Source organism: Crinia signifera, chromosome 1 (genome assembly GCF_055691185.1).
Source record: "Crinia signifera chromosome 1, ASM5569118v1, whole genome shotgun sequence".
NCBI classification, from domain to species: Eukaryota; Metazoa; Chordata; class Amphibia; order Anura; family Myobatrachidae; genus Crinia; species Crinia signifera.
Window position 1 is genome coordinate 55269561 of NC_139217.1, and position 20408 is coordinate 55289968.

At 47.7% G+C, this 20408-nt stretch overlaps 1 protein-coding gene across 3 annotated transcripts in view; it reads right to left on the minus strand.

The window, feature by feature from the left end:
- TBC1D14 (TBC1 domain family member 14) overlaps positions 1–20408 on the minus strand; it is a 77254-nt gene that overhangs the window by 19637 nt on the left and 37209 nt on the right. For 2 of the 3 annotated variants that reach the window (XM_083155246.1, XM_083155257.1), the window contains 2 exons: positions 6120–6238; positions 4008–4090 (listed from right to left, as the gene is read on the minus strand). In XM_083155246.1, coding sequence (XP_083011372.1) covers positions 4008–4090; positions 6120–6238 — 202 coding nt within the window. Of the gene's footprint in view, positions 1–4007; positions 4091–6119; positions 6239–17846; positions 18148–20408 lie in introns of those variants that run through there. The other variant, XM_083155265.1, reaches the window with a different exon arrangement.

A 20408-nucleotide genomic window follows, 5' to 3' on the forward strand; every position in this document is an offset into this window, starting at 1 on the left:
CCCATACACTGCCTGTGATGTCTCGCAGCAGTGTACAGACACCCGACAGCCTGCGAGCTGCCGGGACCTTCCCGGTGGCAGGGATGCCTCGTGTATGGGGGCCTTAATGCTGCGAAATTACACTGTGCTTTGCAACCTACTATCCAGATTCGACCCTGATGCGCATCAGATTTGAATGTGGAAATAGACTGTGCTGCAGTCTATTTTTACAATCTCTGAACAAGGGCCATGCTGCTCAATGCCAGCAGATGCCTACATCCCGCCGGGTCCTTGCAGTTGATACTGTGTGTACACACACACAGACACACACACACACACACCTTGAGTGTGTTCTAGCCCTGCAGTACAAAAAAAAGAAAAAAAAGCATTCCTGATGAATAAGTGAAGGCATCCCTACATTATTTATATGGAAGCATCTACATTGCACTTACTAAGACAGCAAAGCGCGAGCTTTTGTAAAAGCAGGTCACAGAGGGTGCAATCCGGCAGTAGTATGTACAAACACCTGGGTGATAATTCCATGTCATGCTCATAATAACTGTGTATCCCCCTGGTAGACCTATGCCTTGTTTGATACAGAAGAGCCACTTTATTGACCACTGGTCTCAAACAAAGGTCTTCCGCTAGAACATTATACAATGTATGTGCTGCATAATTTAGTTTTGCTCTACAGCGGGCCCATGTACCTGGAGAACCCTATAGCGGGCCCATGTACCTGGAGAACCCTATAGCGGGCCCATGTACCTGGAGAACCCTATAGCGGGCCCATGTACCTGGAGAACCCTATAGCGGGCCCATGTACCTGGAGAACCCTATAGCGGGCCCATGTACCTGGAGAACCCTATAGCGGGCCCATGTACCTGGAGAACCCTATAGCGGGCCCATGTACCTGGAGAACCCTAAAGCGGGGCCATGTACCTGGAGAACCCTAAAGCGGGGCCATGTACCTGGAGAACCCTATAGCGGGCCCGTGTTCCTGGAGAACCCTATAGCGGGCCCATGTACCTGGAGAACCCTATAGCGGGCCCATGTACCTGGAGAACCCTATAGCGGGCCCATGTACCTGGAGAACCCTATAGCGGGCCCATGTACCTGGAGAACCCTATAGCGGGCCCATGTACCTGGAGAACCCTATAGCGGGCCCATGTACCTGGAGAACCCTATAGGGGGCCCATGTACCTGGAGAACCCTATAGCGGGCCCATGTACCTGGAAAACCCTATAGCGGGCCCATGTACCTGGAGAACCCTAAAGCGGGGCCATGTACCTGGAGAACCCTAAAGCGGGCCCATGTACCTGGGGAACCCTAAAAACATTTACAGAAGCATCCCTTGAGAATGGATAATAAGTGTGCAACGGTAATGGATGTGTGCAGGCTGGTGGGTCCATCAAGACAGCGTCATTTAAAACCAGCTATGGTTGACCTACACTGAATGGGCCAGATGCACTAAGCTTCAAAAAGTGATGAAGTAGAGAGTGATAAACAAGCAGCCAATCAGCTTCTGACTACCATGTTACAGGTTAAGATTGAAAAAGGACAGGTAGGAGATGATTGGCTGGCTGTTTATCACTCTCTACACTTTAAGCTTGATACATGTGACCCAAAGGGACTAAAACAAACCAGCTTACCGATGGCTGCTGTATCACTGCAGCTAGAAGGACGGTTTCTAATGGATGTGTGCAAGCAACAGTGACTGGTGGCTCAGTGCACATAAGGGGAATGAGAATGTCAGGAAGAATTGATGGTAGAGCGGAATATCATTACAGGAGCAGGGTAATAGTTGCAGGACGGCAGCGCTGAGACACTGTCTAGAGTATACTGGCATTCAATCTGTCATGCATGTACATAAAGCAATGAATTGGTGTCCGTATTGCTTTTGAACGCCATTACACAAGGCAGGAAATGTACTCGGCCAGCGGACGTCTCTCCCCGCTATGAATAAAACATGCCCATTTGCACAAGTGTCTACAGAACCCTGTATTGATTGGTTTGTTGGACATTTGTCAGGATACAAGTTATCAGGCGGAAAGTTAATCAAAGACCTCAGCGACGAGTACTCATTAACCCCGGATTTTCCAGATCAGCGCACATGCCCCAATTTACTGTAGTTGTTCTTATTTACTAAAGGGGAATCTGGAAAAATAAAATTCCAATCCTGCTCTGGTGAAGGACTTTGTCCTGTCATACTGCTGGTTTTATTACGGTTGACCTGCTTTAATAGCAGTAGACTATTCTGCAGCATGGTGCAAAGTGTACATTATACAGTTAAAGCACATACACACTGGGCAACTTTGAGCTGAAAGCAGCTATGTTTATGCGTTTGAGTAGCTCTCAGCTCGAAAGCCGCCCAGTGTGTACAGGGCAGTGGTGAGCGCTGATGCCTGCTCCCTCATCTCTTGCCCGGCTGTTCATCTGCTGGTATTACATACCCTCCAACATGACCCATTCCATTAGGTACAAAATGCTCTATTCCTGGACTTCCCTGCCAGTGGCAGTTACAGAGGTGGGACTCCTGCACAGTCCAAAATTCAAAGAGGGGGTGTCACATCAACTGCCAGTGAGTCCAGGACAGTGATGTTTGGTGTGGCTCCCCTATTTGAATATTGGACAGTGGTGCAGTCCCACCTCTGTAACTGTCACTGGCAGGGATGTCCAGGAACAGAGCATTTTGTACCTAATGGAATGGGTCATGTTGGAGGGTATGATATTACCAGCAGAGGAGCAACTGAGTGGATGGCTTTCCATAGTGTCCTGCTATGGAAAGTCGTCCACCCCGGGGAAAATTGCTAAGTGTGTTTATGCACTGAGCGATTATCGGCACAGCAATTTTCCCCATCATCGCTCTGCATACACACTGGGCAAAAATGCCCAGTGTGTATGGACCTTTAACACGAAGAAATGCATATTTTCCAAACGGATCAGGGGAAACCTCTGACACTCCAGCTGCTGTGGAACTACACATCCCAGTATACCCTGCCACACCTTTAGCATGCGGTTACCGCAAAACTGTGTCTGGGCCACACATTGCTTAATATGGCAAAATAAATGGCCCTGTAAGACTATATAGGCAAGGCTACGTCTGCCTACAATATTTTCAGTCCTTTAACACACTGTAAAGGAAGGTAGCTACAGTAGGTGCAGATCAGCACTGGTATTTGGGTATGCAAGGAATTGGATTCCAGAGAGGTAGAGAGAAAATGTGGGCTGCAGCAAAGCTAGAGAAACACGTGAGCAGGGGCGAATTGTGGGTGAGTTTCTGGATGGGACCAATTCCAAACAAATAATGCGAGATGCATTATTAGTTTAAACACACCATAGATATCCGCTGCAGTACAGAAAGAAATACAGCCATCAGCCCAATGCCTTTTATACACTGCAACTATAGCAACAGCAAATGTGTGACAAAAACAAAAGTATGACAAAGCTACTGAAAAAAAACAAAAAAAAAAACTTCTCCTAGAGAAGTGAGAAGTAAGCCAACGCACATTGCCAAAACAATGCATTATATTCTAATAAAATCTCCAAATTTTAACATTTAATACCCCTTGCATCATATAAAGGACAGCACCTGAAGGATGGATTCTCCCCTGCTGTATCCTGAATGCCATAACACAGGATTAAACACGGTTTGCAAACAGCGACCTTTGCATAATTCATGGGATTGGTCCACAGTTCTCTAGAGAGGACATATTTGAGTTAGGGCCGGATGTATCAAGCTTCAAAAAGTGATGAAGTGGAGCGTAATAAACAAGGAGCCAATCATCTCCTACCTGTCATTTCTCAAACCCAGCCTGTAACATGGTAGTCAGGAGCCGATTGGCTGGCTGTACATCACTCTCTATTCGATCAATTTTTGAAGCTGGCCCTGAGTCAAAACTAGAACATTACTGAAGAAGACTGTGCTTTACCACAAACATAGCACAATACAGTAGTATATAATCGGCCTGATCTCTCACTGTACTCCGATCCTCTATCCCCTATTGATATTGATCTGTATATGGATTTACCTCTACGCTTAGCTTGAGCCACCATTTCTTCATATTCCTGTCTGTGTTTCTGGGCCTCCTCTGCTGGTTTGGCAGGCAGGTTTCTGGGAATGACAGTAACATTGCACGGTCAGTGTACATTTGTCTGAGCATGCAGACTGCTTATTGGCTGTAATACGTGCACCAGTCACAGTGCTGCTTCTTTTTTCTGCACGGATGTATTATCGATGCAGTAATACAACAACTTTATATAGTACACAAAGTTTTACACAATGCTGGATAAAAGACCCCAATAAATATGCAGACTAGACCTGTGCTACAAGCACCCCAGCAGATGGTAACATAAGAAGCGCAATGATCGCGATCACCAAATACCTAGCAGCTGCTGGTTATCACCTAAAACTGTGGTTCCCAACCTTTTTTCTCTCCTGTACCCCTTGTTAATCTCCACAGCAATGGGAGACTTTCTGCCATCGGGAGACTTCCTCCACCATTACAGATATTAATTTACAGTACCCCCCATACAGTCTGCAGCAGGGGTTCTCAAACTATTTGCTCTGGGACCCCGTCAGACAAATATTATTACAGGACCCCAGCACGTTACCACAGAATGACCGCCACATGTGTGGTCAGTAAAGTGAAGTGACCGCTTTTGTGACAGGGAGGCAGTAGGTAAAGAGGGAATGGAAAAGGGGGAAAGGAGGAATAGAAGAGGGAAGCAGAGGGTGTTTGCTTAATGAGTTATCCCCTGTCCCCCCCTCAACAAACACATTACTTTGATGGTCAGCAACATGGAGTCGTGACCCCATGCTGAGGTGGTCGGGACCCACTTTGGGGTCAGGACCCACAGTTTGAGAACCGCTGGTCTGCAGTGTACGCCTACTTGTACCCCAGGTTGGGAACCACTGACCTCAAAAACACTCTAACCTTAGAATAGTAAGTCCGGGTTGTATCACATAGAAGGGATTGCATAGGCTATCTAGAAAATGAAGATTCCCCTGTACACAGGAATCTGCACACTTTGTCGCTGCCTCTATTATCCATCTGCAGCCCTGGACATAAAGGATTAAATAGCGGGGCTGTTCTTTCCCACGGATCATTACTCTCTGCCTATAATAATGCCCCTATGAGGCACAGTTGTAAACTTAGGCAAAAACCGCGAGAGTAATAACAGATTATGCTCATCATGCAGTTCGGAGACAGCCAGCATTTGTTTTACCAACTAAATGTAAAAGCAGATTCTACAACAAAGATGGGGCTAAAAGATAGTCAAATTAACTGAATCTCAAAGCTTTTCGGTGTGGACAACTCCCGCCTTTCAGCTCCTGAGGAAGGTGTGGGTTTGCCCCACCGAAACGCGTTAAGCCTCTTCTATCTACAGTTCTGGACCAGCTCTTTTCAAGGAGGATGTTATCAACACCGTTTCCGTTTCTTCCAACCTATGCAAAGACATTTTTCTAAAAACAGACTTTAATCAGATTGGCCAACCCCCATTTTGGGTATTGCTGGGAAATATATCAGGACGCTTTCTGCTCAATACTGGATACATACATTACCACAAGCACCACTTACAGAACTGCGGATTCTCCAGTAAATGAATTTGAAATGAATTGTCCAGCTGGCATATACATACATACATATTCTTAACAGTAACACTTTAGTTTTTTCACTGGTGCTCTGCTTTGGGATTCCTGATTTTTGGGGTGCTGCACCCTGAACCTAGATATAAAAATAGGAAGCCCCAATACTCAGAGAGGCCTTGACAATTACCTTGGGGGCTTCCCATATATTTGGGAATACAGTATGTAACCAAAATCTCAGACTTATATTATCATGTACATTTAAATCTGGTTACTGATATCACACAGTGTTGCTGGGGAACCAAGTGTGCTTTTCTTTACATTAAATATACTCATGTAAATATCTCCAAGGAGCTGAGAACTTTCAATTCAAAATAGAGGTATTTGTGCCTTATTTTATAGAGGGATAATCATCCTTATTACAATTAGTTATTTTGAATAAATGGTATTTTCACTTATTTGATGTGTTGATCCACGACTTAAGACAGGTGATAATGTGACTTGTGTTACATGGCGAGTACATTTTTGTTATGTACGATAGAGTATCACTCACGCTGGCCGGTCCTCCAGTATAAGAGCCGTCGTGGACAGGGGTTCAAACACCAGGTTCTTCCTCACATTCTGTTTTGGAGATGAAGACTTTGAAGCGCGTCCTATTCGCTCTTCATATTCCTGGAGAATCCGAAACACAGATGACAATTATTATTGTGCGCTTGCAGATAATTGACAGATGCAAATAACTTGTTGCATAATCCTTTCATAACAGGCAATCTCGGGATAGCATATTATCCCTAAACTATTTAAATCCAGTAATGTAGTGAGGCGCGGCAGAACTTTCATTTTTAAATTTAGAAACAATTAAGAGAGCAAACGCAATGTTCTAAGAACTGGACCAAGTCTGAACAAAGATACGGCTGATATAACATCAGTCTTTAAAATAGAATTAGCTCTTTAATAAACAGAACGTTCTCTCTAGACAAAAACAAAACATCAGGAGAGAACAGATCGCTGATGTCAGCAAGCATGGACCACGCCAACTAAATCTACTGACATTTGGAAAAATATAGAGCATAATCATCATCGTTTATTTATATGGCGCATCAAGGTTTCTGCAGCGCCTAACAATACATAAATGAGCAAAAAAACAAATAACGAATGACAGTACAAGACAATTTAGGACAAGTACATGGTAAAGAAGGATAGTTACATCAGGGGACAGGACACTGAAGCAATCATCAGGGTGGTAGAGATATATATTCTAAGAAAGGTACATGAGGAGAGAGGGCCCTGCTCGGGAGAGCTTACATTCTGAAGGGAAGGTTAAGACAGACAGGAGTGACACAGAAGGGGTAGCAGTGAGCATAGACAGTTAGGATCATATCCTTCGTACAGTTAATGAACCTTGCCTACCACCTCCTACTCCATTGTTCTTCAAACTGCGGCCCTCCAAATGTTGTGAAACTACAAATCCCAGGATGCCTTGCCACAGTTTTGCTATAAGGGAGTGTTAAAACTGTGGCAAGGCATGCTGGGATTTGTAGTTTCACAACATCTGGAGGGCTGCAGTTTGAAGACCCATGTCCTACTCCTCACGATCACTCAGACTCAGTAGAGCTGTCCTGGTTCTGTGCGGGTAACATGACATGTGGCAGCATTTGAACGGCACAATGCCTAGGCTGAGCACACTTGCATGCTAGCTTTGCGGCCTGGCAGACAACTGAAAGAATTATTACCACTAATATCCCTGAAGAAATCCAAGACTGATTATCACAAATGTGTTATTTCCATAGTCGGGCGAGTAGAGACTGTAAAAATAACCCCCCACTGGAGGGTAGTGACCCCCCCCCCCTTTTACAGGACAGTTTGTGAAGACTCTCAGACATACAACACAGGCTGCCAGGATAAGTTTAAACGAGGGCTGAATAAGCCCAAGTGCAGTTAAGAGCCTGTGAATTGGGCTGTGTAAATAAAGTTCAGTGATAGTGATAGGGCATAGAAGGAGGGGTTAACCCAGGGCGGGAAGCCCCCACCAATGGGGGGCAAAGGGGGTTGCACCCCAGGTCAAGGGTATATAGGTTAGGGCAGCAAGGGTATGCGCCCTCTTTGATTCTTTGATCTGCAGGGATCAGCGTCACGGAGAATAAAGATAAGTAAAAGCTTGCAGCATCTTACCTCAAACATGTCTAACAGACCCAGAAGGAATGCCCCACCGCCGCGCTGGCTGGCGGACGCCGCGCGCCCGCTCAGCCATGTCCCTGGGCGTGGGGATGTGAGTGGCCGCCCGGTGGTGCTGGTAGCTGGAGGCGGTGGTTCGCGGCCTGTGTCACCCGCCGCTCAAGGTGGAAGCGGGTCGGGCGCAGGGACTCCCCCTCCTGCTCCCTCCGCGGGTGGTTTGCAGTCCCAGGGTCCTGGGAGCGTAATGGCGGCGGGCGGCGGGGATGCCGGTGCGTCCGGAATGGCGGCCGCGGTCTGCAGGGAGGGAGAGCCGGGAGGCGCGTCAGCTGTCCCCTCGCGCTCACCCGGCTCTCTTCTGCACGCCGGAGACGGCGGCAGCCTGGCTTCCCCCTCGCGTCAAGCAGCAGGGAGGGAGGGGAGTGTCAGCGGGGACGGAGACCGCGCGGCTCCCTGCGCGGTCTCGGTGCCTCAGTCAGGAGACAGGGGGACAGCAGCTCCCCCTGCTGGCTCCCCTGGATATAGCGGCAGCATAAGGGCAGAAGCTCCACCTGCTGGCCAGGCCGCAGAAGCGCAGGCACAGGAATATGAACAGCCAGGAAGGGAGGCCAGGGATGCAGGCTCACAGGGTGCCAGCAGCCAAGCTGGCTTAGTGGAAGTGGGGGAGGGTCGCCCGGGCAGGGGGCCTAGCCCCATGATGGTCATCACAGGTGGCCCCATACCAGGGCATTTTAATGCACCGAGGCCCAGGTTTTGGCGTATGCAACCCCCATTGGCGGGAGGACATTACGGGCAGGGTGCAGCACACCCCCCGGCCACGGAGATGTTTTATGAGGAACAGGGTCGGGGAACAGGCTTTCAGCATCCCCAGGGAAGTGTGGCTCCAGGTTTAAGGGATTATGGGACCCATATTCAACACAATTATGAGTCAGGCCCACAATTTAACAGGGCCCAGGGAGGCCCAACACATTTTTCACCTCAGCAATTCATGGGGCAACAGGGGCAGGGGCAATGGCCCATGCAGTACCAGACATTTGGGAGTTACGGCGGGCCTCAGTTCCCCTACTGGGGTTCTGGGCCCGGCCACTCTGTCAATATAGGCATGCCAGCATACAACCCTTACATCCAGCAAGGGGGATATGGGTACCCGGGATATCAAATGCAGCCGTACGGGGGCTGGGCGCCGCCGCCAAGGGGCCATTTCGCGGGGAACACGGACAGTCACCTGAGGCAGGGGGAGGTTGCGGCAGAAATGCATAGGTCTAGCGCTCGCGGGCCGGCAGTGCAGGTAGACATAGCGCCAGCGGAAGTTTTAGATCTGGCTGCGCCTTCACCCAGTCGCACAGTCATTGACGCCCCTTCTATTTCAGCCTCTGAAGCACGTCCAACTTCACCGGTGCCGTCTTTGGGGTCAAGGTCTCGTGAGGGGTCAACACGTACAGTTACTCCGCGGTCGACTCTGGGGGAGAAAGCATCAACTGTCAAGGCACCCAGGAAAGCAGGAGAATCCTCGGCCGCAAAGGAAGCACCGGCGAGCGAATCAGTGGTTGAAGTTGACGAGAACACGTCGCAAGAGGGAGATGGTGAAGAAGAAGGGTCGTCTTCGGGTGAGTCAGGGTCTTCAGCATCGTCAGGGGGTAGTGATGAATCAGGCGCTACCAAACGCCCGCGCAAGCTAGCAAAGCTAGTCGCGAAACAAGTGGCAAAGGAGGTGCAGGGAAAAAAGCGCAAGAGGAAGCGTAGCACACCAGCAGCGCCAGCGGACACTGAGGCATCGCACTGCTCTAATACGGCGGTAGCTCGAGGGCTCAGGAAGGGAGTTAGGGAAAAAATCCGCAAAGGGAAATTTATCGATTTCTTCACCATAACAACAGAAATGAAGAAGGAATTCGATAAAGCAAAGAAGGCCACGCCCAACGGCGAGGCTGCCTTTAAGGGTTTCCATAACTGGTTAAGGGGTTTCCTGGCCTTCTCGTCATGTTACTTAACACTAAGACCCACCGAATACTTGAACGTGATTAGATACTTGCATCTCATAAATGAGACTTTTATAAGTTATAAGGGCCCGGCGTGGAGGGAATATGATGAGAAGTTCAGGTTATGTCACGAGGGCACCCCCATCATGCCCATGGGCTCTAAGCATGTCGAGATCTGGTGGGAGGTTATAGGAAAAAGCCAGCCCATGACAGAACCCGCCGGGAAGAAGTCCTTTCAGGGGGGAAAAGCATCGGGAAAATCAGGGGGGAAAGGGCGTTGTTTCGCTTACAACGACGGTAAATGCGACAGAGGGGCCAAGTGCCGTTTTAAGCACGAATGTAAGATCTGTGGAGCAGGCCACCCTGCCAAGTCATGCAAAGGGGGTGGTAAGTCGGGGGACACCGGAGAGGGAGCGGCTAGCTCTAAATAAGGCGGAATCCCCTATAAACATAAGACAGTTGGCCCTTTACTTAAAGGAATACCCCAATAAGCCCGATGCAGAGTTTTTGTTGGAGGGTTTTGTTCATGGTTTTTCATTACCCATCCCAAAAAGTTTTTACACATCCACAAATAAGAATTTAAAGTCGGCCAGGGAATTGCCGGAGGTGGTTAGGGACAAGGTGCTAAATGAGGTCAAGATGGGCAGGATGGAGGGACCATTTGAGGTACTCCCCATACCTGACCTATGCATATCACCGCTGGGTGTGGTGCCCAAGAAAACGCCAGGCAAATTTCGCCTGATACAGCACCTGTCCCACCCACCCGGCAATTCCGTCAACGATGCCATTCCAGAGGAATCGGCAAGCGTTCGCTACCAGTTATTTGAGGAAGTTCTTAGTTTGGTTAAAAGTTTCGGCCCAGGGGCCCTTATGGCCAAGTTGGACATAGAATCTGCTTTTAGGCTGCTTCCACTGCACCCGGAATCGTTCAGATTTATGGGCTTTAAGTTGCAAGGGGCCTATTACATAGATAAATGTCTCCCCATGGGGTGCTCGATATCTTGCTCATATTTTGAAAAATTTAGTACTTTTCTTCAATGGTGCATCCAGAGGGAGGCTGGCTCCAGAGGGGTGGCCCACTATCTGGATGATTTCCTCATAGCAGGACCAGCAGGTCGAGCAGAATGTGGGGAGACATTGCAAGTAGCTTTAAGAGTTTTCAGTTCTTTAGGAGTTCCCATAGCCCACGACAAAACAGAGGGACCGGTGACGGTCCTGGCGTACCTCGGCATTGAAATAGATACCGGGGAAGGTTGCTGTAGGCTGCCAGCGGACAAGGTCCACAAGCTGCGGGAGCTGATAGACGATTGCGAGGTTAGAAAGAGGGTCCAGCTACGAACGGTCCAGTCCCTACTGGGTTCTTTAAATTTTGCCTGTAGGGTCATACCCATGGGCAGGGTTTTCTGTAGGAAATTGGAAAGGGCCACGGCAGGGGTCAGGGACCCGCACCACACAATTCGCTTGGGAAAGGAAATCAAGGAGGATTTGAGGACATGGTCCGAATTCTTGGTAGACTTTAACAGGCGTCTAATGTGGCAGTCTGAGGCGGCCTCAAGCTGGGACCTGCAGCTCTTTACGGACGCTGCGGGATCATCTGGTTTTGGGGCTTTCTTTCAGGGGGAGTGGTGCTGTGAGAAGTGGCCCCAATCCTGGATTGACAGAGGGTTCACGGTGAACATGTTATTACTGGAACTCTTCCCTATTATAGTCGCAGTAGAGCTATGGGCTGGCCAGCTAGCAAACAGAAACATCATCTTCTGGTGCGATAATTTAGGGGTTGTTCACGCGGTGAACAATCAAAGGGCAACAGCGCCGGAAGCATTGAGATTGCTGAGGCACCTTGTCCTTGTTTGTTTAAAGAACAACATCAATTTCAGGGCTGAGCATGTACCAGGGGTGGACAATGAAGTGGCAGACGCTTTATCTAGATTTCAGTTCACTAGATTCCGCGCCCTAGCTCCAACAGCAGCCGAGACCGGCCTAAGTTGTCCAAATTCTGTCTGGCAGGTGATAGAGCCGGCATGACAGAATTGGCATTTCGGTCACTGGCGCCGGCGACTCGTAGGGCATACGAAAAAGCCGGGGAGGATTGGTGTAGATACCAGCAGCTGCCGGAGGCTAGGGGTAAGTTTGTTGACGACTGCCTCCTGGCTTTCGTTTGGGGCAACTACAATAATGGCAGGTCCAAGTCGGCTATGGCGGCGACATTGGCGGGAATAGCTTTTCATTGCCGTTTATTTAACATGCCAGACCCAACGAAGTCTTTTATCCTAAGTAAAGCGATGAAGGGTTGGTCTAGGGTACAGCCAGTTCAACCGGATACTAGACGCCCATTGGACGAGGCGAAGTTGGTAGAGCTATTACAGGGCTTGGCATCGGTGGCAGAAAATGCCACGGAGCTGGCACTTTTTAGAGTGGCTTACGCCTGGGCTTTCCATGGCGCATTTAGGGTTAGTGAGCTAACCGCGCGCAATAAGAAGGTACACTCAGGAATACTTTGGGAGGATGTGGTGGTTGGCAAGGATCAGGTGCTATGCAAGCTGAAGAGGTCTAAGACAGACCAGCGAGGCAGGGGCACCTGGATCACGCTAAGACCCCACCTGGTGAAAAGTATTTGCCCAGTCACTCTAACTGGGGAGTATGTGGCATTGAGACAGGGTGCAGCCGCACAATTCTTAGCGCACGCTGACGGATCGCCGCTAACTAAGTTTCAATTCACTGCAGTGATGAAAAAGGGCTTAGCAGCGATAGGGCTAAGGCCTGAGGATTTCGGAACGCATTCGTTCAGGATTGGCGCAGCTACGTCAGCAGCTGTGGCGGGCTTGCCACAAAGCGCAATCAAGGCCGTGGGCAGGTGGAAATCCAACAGCTTTAGGAAATACGTTAGAGTTGAAATGCTTTAGTTATAAATATAAGTATAAGTTAATCATAAGTTAAGTACAGTAATATAAGTTCATTATAAGCTAAGTATAGCACGCGCCTGTTGCGCGGGTCCAAAAACGTATCGTTTACAAACGGTTGGGGAACGGCTAGCGTTCCGCAATCGTCGGTGTGGAGTGAATTTTTTATTTTTCCTCTAAGAGGTGCTCAATTCAATCTGGCCCCAAACAAAGAAGCCCTCTAGAGGTTTTTGAGTTTTTCACCTCCACTTGGACCTCAGTCTAAACCAGTTAATTGTTACTATAGAGCATAAGTATGGTTACTAATCATTAGGTTCTGCTTTCTTTTCAGCCCTTCCCCTTCCCCTTGGCCCCACGGGGGTGATTTGGTTTGTAGGTCACTCATACTTTTTCTGGGCAGAAAGAAATATCCTAGCCAGAACAGCGCCAGTTTTAGCAAAGGCAAAATCGGTGAGGTGGTTAGGTGTTAGAGGCATGTTATGGAAGGACTTGTTGGGGTTTTTGGAAAAGAAGAGCAGCGGTTTTGTCAAGCCAGATACCTTAATTATACATCTGGGGGGCAACGACCTGGCTAAAACTACAGGCATTGCTCTAAGGATAAAAATGGAGAAGGATCTGTTGGTTTTGTTGCGCAAGTGGAACGGCTTGAAGTTGGTGTGGTCAGACATTGTACCACGTTTTTCATGGAGAGGCGCCAAAAACCTAGTGGCAATTGAGAAGGCTAGGAAAAAGCTGAATCACGCTGTGACTAGATTTGTCTTAAGGCAAGGGGGAAGGGCAGTCAGACACCCGGGCATTGTGACGGAGAAACCAGGCTTGTACAGGCCAGACGGGGTGCACCTCTCAGAGGAGGGCATGGCAGTTTTTCTGGAAGATATTTTTAAACAGTTATGTTAGTGGGTGTCACTACTGTGGGGTATGGCGGGGCATTGGTACTAGGTGCTCAGGGCAGTAGAGAAGTACCATTGCTGTGGCGGGACAGCACCCTCGACCAGGATTCTAGAAGGGCGTCAGGTGGTCCCTGCGTGGTATTACCCCTCTCCTTGCCAGGAGGGCGGACGGGCCTCGACTCAGCGCGGTGGGGCGACGAACATTTAGGCGGATATGTTCGCGTCAGGCCTTAGAGGCGGGGGGATGTCCACGCAGGGCGGGCTGTGCCTTTGGTAAGGGGTGTGTAGGAATTTGGGAACGACCTGGTCGTTGCCCGGGGCAACACCCCTGAACGGTCTCTGGTCTCAGGTGCCTGGTCTTTGCCATCCCCTTTATCGGGGGTCATACCACTTCTTAAATAAATAAGTATGACAGTTTAATCTAAGCTTTTGGTGTCGCGTCTTTATTTTAGATAAGTGTCTACGTGTGAAGTTATTTCTAGGCCGTTATGCAGTTATTAGAGTACAAGCAACATATTCACTAGGCTACTTAGTTTAAACGAGGGCTGAATAAGCCCAAGTGCAGTTAAGAGCCTGTGAATTGGGCTGTGTAAATAAAGTTCAGTGATAGTGATAGGGCATAGAAGGAGGGGTTAACCCAGGGCGGGAAGCCCCCACCAATGGGGGGCAAAGGGGGTTGCACCCCAGGTCAAGGGTATATAGGTTAGGGCAGCAAGGGTATGCGCCCTCTTTGATTCTTTGATCCCCACCCTCCCTTCCCTTCCTTCTAAAGGCTTTGCCTCACAAAAATTTGAATCAATTGGCTATTATAAGTTTAAAATTGGCGGGACAGCACCCTCGACCAGGATTCTAGAAGGGCGTCAGGTGGTCCCTGCGTGGTATTACCCCTCTCCTTGCCAGGAGGGCGGACGGGCCTCGACTCAGCGCGGTGGGGCGACGAACATTTAGGCGGATATGTTCGCGTCAGGCCTTAGAGGCGGGGGGATGTCCACGCAGGGCGGGCTGTGCCTTTGGTAAGGGGTGTGTAGGAATTTGGGAACGACCTGGTCGTTGCCCGGGGCAACACCCCTGAACGGTCTCTGGTCTCAGGTGCCTGGTCTTTGCCATCCCCTTTATCGGGGGTCATACCACTTCTTAAATAAATAAGTATGACAGTTTAATCTAAGCTTTTGGTGTCGCGTCTTTATTTTAGATAAGTGTCTACGTGTGAAGTTATTTCTAGGCCGTTATGCAGTTATTAGAGTACAAGCAACATATTCACTAGGCTACTTAACCAATGAACATGTATACTTCATTCATTTCCTCATCACCTCCATGGCTGTCTTACACAAATGGGACATACCCAAGCAACACATTAAAAAATATGCAAATACGGAAAGTCCCAAGTGTGGTTTTTTCCCCTGTCACACTGAGCAACAGCAGACTGTCACATCGAGACAATGAGGTGTATCGAAGTTGGGAAGAAATGGCCAGCCCGCTGCTATGCAGCAATTCCATGCTGAGGTCTGAGCTATGCCAACAGGAGAGTTACCACCACTTTGCAGAATGCTCCAATACTATGATGCCACCTAATGCCAACTTCCTCATAGGTATGGTTCAACAATGCCCAAGGTAGTGAGGGCAAGTGACTCCCGCATATCTCTGGAACAAGCCACCCAACGTCTACAGCAAAAAAATGATTGGCCACTGATGCAGAAGACCTAACCGGTGGCAGATGTCAATGTCATCTGGAAGAACCTAAAATTGAAGGACCTCTGTAGGCTCCACAGCTTCGTTCCCTATAGGGCAGTGGTAGCTAACTCCAGTCCTCGAGAGCTACCAAGAGTTCACATTTTTCAGACAACCTAGCTGCTGCAAAGGTGCACTCATTACTCACTGACACATTTTAAAAGATCCACAGGTGGAGATAAATACTTCACTTATAATTCTGTGAGGAGACATGGAAAACATGAACTGTTCGTAGCTCTCGAGGACTGGAGTTGGCTACCCCTGCCATAGGGTGTAAGAAACCATATCTAAAAGTTATAGTGCACAAGTCTGAATTTCCCTGGAATGGACAGAGAAACCATTACTGGCACTCTGGTACCAGTACTGATCCAATTTAGTGTTCGATGTTGTTGCCATCAGATACATTTGGGGAAGTCCAAATTTCTGGGCCAACTGAAACTGTTCTCTGTGCGAAACGGTTCTCTGATCTCCTGGAAAGATCACACAGCAGCCAATATAGTGAGCTGTGCTGATGAACGACTACCACTTATGGAGCAGACAAGGATATCCAATTATGTAGCACCTATGATAAGACTCGATACTTCCACAACACGAGGACAAAAAAAAAAACCCCAAGAGGAACAAAATAAATAAATAATAAAAAAAAAGGCCCAAGAGGAGTTATTTATTTAGTTACAACAGAGAGATGAAAAGGATAATAGTAGTAGTGCGGTGGATGGGATGGGGTCCATTTAAAGGATACTGTACACCAAAGAGGACCCACTGGCCAGATAGCAAGAATGCTCATTCCACAAGTAGACAGCCCCTTATGAACAATTAAAACTGCCTTTTAAAAATTCAAATATTTATGTCACTCAGCAAACCACACTCCGCAACGGGAAAATGCACAGGGGCAAAGTGTAGCAGGCAGCCAATAAATGACAGCATTAAATCAAGATAAAAAGTAATGTTCTAACAATCAGTAGTAATGTTTACTCCTGCAGTAAAACCAGTTAATGTAAGGAGAAGATACAGGGCCATTTTATTACATCGCATGTCCACAGCGGATGTTTCCTTTATCAATGCACTAAGAAAGGGCAGAGTCAATACCAGCTATAACCATTTGTATATTATGACTCTAGTCCAAGGGTTGGATGAAACACAGAATTTAGGAGCCTGTCTTCCCTGCGACCTCCCCCAGATCTGACTGTCAACTATTAGCTGCAATGTAAAGGATGCCCATAAGTTAGGCACTAATCGACTTACATTGGAGTGTAACTTTGTCGGAGATGTAAAAAATAAAAAAAACTTTTTACGACATAACCAAGATAGCAGAGTAGAAATGTATAAAGGCGGTCTGATAACACAGACATAGTTTGACATCTGAGACTTCAGACACTTATTGCAGTGTACGAGAGGCAGAAATGGAATTGCGCACAATAAGAATCACTATGATGGAGATTTAGGGTCAGATGTATTAAGCTTCAAAAAAGTGATAAGCAGCCAGCCAATCAGCTCCTAACTGCCATGACAGGAGCTGGTGATTAAACTACAATTGATCACTTTTTGAAGCTTGACACATCTTCCCCTTACTAAACCTTGTAAAGTGATAAACTACCAAACAATCACAATCAACCTCTTTCATTTTTCAAACAGTCTGTAACGCGGCATTTAAGAGCTGATTGGACGGTACTCTACCACTCTCCACAGCTTAGTACATCTCTCCCTAATTCTTTCCCTCTTAAAAATAAATCAATTTATAATCAAGCAAAGTTTTGTTACCTATCAAAAAAATGATGCTGCAAAAACAGAGGAGAATTTTAATTTAAGGAGCGCAGAGATGAAAGAAAATATATAGTTACTACATAATCACACACACCAAGCATTGTAAGAAGCACAGGATGGGATAGAATATAGTCTTGCAGCTCCATTAATTATACAAGACGGCCGCTGCCTTTCCATATGGTGTAAGTTTACCAAACGGAACGCTTCAATATCATTTAGACTGGAACACCTTAATTAATCTTCGGTTTGTCTCCCTCTTCAGCCTCCCAAAAGTGAATGGCTGCATAACGCGAATGGCCAGGAAAGGGGCATCACAGTCAGGCGACACTAGCCAGGGCTCATCCTGATGACAAACACTATCATTTGCCCAGGCGGGGGGCAGGTAGGCTGCCAGTATTGCAGTGCTGAATAAGCTCATGTGTGGCTCTCTGGTTCCAAAAGGCACAAAACAAGCCATGCACTAATAAAATATAAGGGATGACTATGGGAAAAGAGGTTATTGTTCCAAGCAAGGACGCAGACGTATAGAAAGGATATAACAACACTTTCCAAATCCCAACAGAAAACGTAAATAATTCCTCTAGTTACAGAAAAGACACAAATCATACAAATATATAAGTATATAATATAGTATATAAATATATACATATTTAAGCCCTGTAATGAAGCAGTATAAAATGTCCTTGGAGAGAACAGGAATGGACAGGGAAATGGTTACAGCGATGAGATCTTACACCCGGCAAGGTCACCTGTAAGATGGTGGGGGATCCCCAGCACAGGGCACCTTATGTATTGTCCCATGTAAATGTCACGCCCAGCAATCACCACAGTGACGCTTGCCTGCACTCACCATGAAAGCTTCAGTCCCTCAGAGACATTGTATCGGCTGCCCCATCCTGACTTGCATCACACCAGGCCCTGCGTGTACGAGACCGGCTGCAGAGAAGCAATCATCCTATAGCAGGGGGAAGAGTCAGCCAGCCAGCTAGCTAGCAGAGCATGCCTGGGAGATTACCAGGATCCCCTCAGAGGCCCATCACGTGCATCCCTCTCCTGTCAGCTCCTTTCTTTAAAGAGCACAGTGGGCTGGGAGATGGGAGAGCAGGCTGCAACAGCCATTTCAATCAGCTGCAGACAGAATACATCCAATCACCTAGCGCCAGCCTCCCCTCATGCCTTGTGTATGTATGAGGGGAGGTTGCATTAGAGATTGCCAGCTCCTGGGATGCCACACGCAGGTGGATTAACCCCTCACAGACCATGAGTAAGTACAATGCAGCTGGTCAGGTAGTACTCCCCTCCCCCCCCCCCCCCCCTTCACAGATACTTCCTTACTGTTGCAGAACTAGAAGTCACAGCATGCCCCCACCCCCCTAAAAGGAATAAAAAGACATGACTCAATCAAGAAATGCAACCTAACCGCACAAGGAAGAGAGGCCAAGAACACGAGACCACAAGTTTTACTTCATAGTTACCTATAAAGCGGAGTGCAGGGTATTTCTGCCCAACCAGTTATCTGACTAGCCAGACCAAGAAAGGAGACCAAGTAAAAACTGGAACCGGACAAGACCCCGGAACGCCAGACCAGACACTACAAGCTCCAGAATGCAGAGTTTGATGTCCGGTCCAGTGGGGGGGTGTTCCCTCCAGGGGGATGCCTGCGATAGCTTTCACCAGGGACATGGGGGAAGGGGAGATTACAGCCTCCCCGTGTGGTCCGGACCGTTCCTTTTTTGCTACATTCCTGGACCGTACAGGAAGGCTTTATTCTCTCCCTCCTCCTCTCCTTGGTGACACCTGTCACAGGCAGCCCCCTGAACAGGACACCCCCCAGACTGGACACTGCAAGCTCCGGAATGCAGAGTTTGATGTCCGATCCGGCATCTTGTCCGGGTCCGGTTTTTACCCATACCCCCAAGAAAGCCTGGCTCTGCAAACAGTCAACAAATTACTTGCTGTAACCTAAAGATAAAAGGGAGAAGGCGGTTTTTAATAACCCTTCAGATTCCCTGAAGCCTCATGGTTTCCCCACCACCCAGCTGCAGGATCTGTCCAATGGTCACACCATCTGTTTTGCTGCTGTGGTGCAACATTAAACCATTACAAGTTAACGTGCTACTTATTAGCTGAATTCCTGGGACGTCAGAGCTTTGCATGCTGCAGCGTTCCCAGGACTGCTGAATCACTGTAGGGTGTCAGCTGACCACCGGCACACCGCACAGCCAGCTAGGCTCAGTCACTTGCAATAATCCAAATGTGCACCACAATAGTAAGGAGTTAACCAGGGAGGGTCTGTGCCAATTCTGCACCACAGGAGCAACAGCTTTTTTCTGTTCCTCAATTTCCACACTGCACCTGTTGTGCAAATGTGACATTGGCCAAGATGCACTAAGCTTCAAAAGTGATCAAATTGAGATGGATAAACAACCAACCAATCAGCTCCTGCCTGACATTTTTCAAACACAGTCTGTGACATGGCAGGTGGGAGCTGATTGGCTGGCTGTTTATCACTCTCCATTTAATCACTTTTGAATTTTAGTGCATCTGGCCCATTATGTGCAGCGAGCTGTAATAAGAGATATAACTGGGGAGTGGCCTTTTTGCATCAGTGATATTGGTGCTTGGCCTTTATCATTGCGTATGTTGCTTCCCCTACTGATGCCTACATGTTACCCGATATTCCTGATTAAGAGAGTGATGTATCAGAGGTTCTGCATTGTGTCCAGAAATTATTACATAACAATAAAAAGGTTTTCCTTTGTTTTCGATCCCATTGAAACCCACTTTCACAGATTTGTAACCGAACAGTAAAGAATCAACCGTCAAAGTTCGCTGATAAATGCATCTGCCCCACAGTCTTCATGAAACCATGATGGGCATACAACGCTAGTTACAGTAAGGGAGGTGCGACATACTGCCTCTTGTGGTTCTGGAAACAGCGGTTGATGACTACCACTCATTTGAATTAATTAAAAAGGAACACATTTGCTAAAAGTAGGTGAAAAAAAAAAAGAAAAGTTCATTAATCCAAAAAAAGTTTACTAAAATAAGATTAGCCTGGATGACAAGGGGAACTACAGAGTAGCTCAATTTACAGATGTGGATACATAGAAACACCTCTCTGGTCAGCTGGTTAAATTGACAAGAACACTGGCTGACTACATATGGGCAGATATATCAACAAGGGAAATTCCTGTTTATCACTCATTATAAATGATAAATGGTGCCCCAGCCAATCAGCTCCTGACATTTTTCAAACACATGACAGTTAGGAGATGATTGGCCAGAGCACCATACAGTATATCATATGTAACAAGTGAGAACAATATTACTTCATTCTAGCACCCTGCTCCTTGTAGTTCCTCCTTCCTGCCTGGGGTGTCGCTGTCTGCTGTGGTTCTTCAAGAACAGT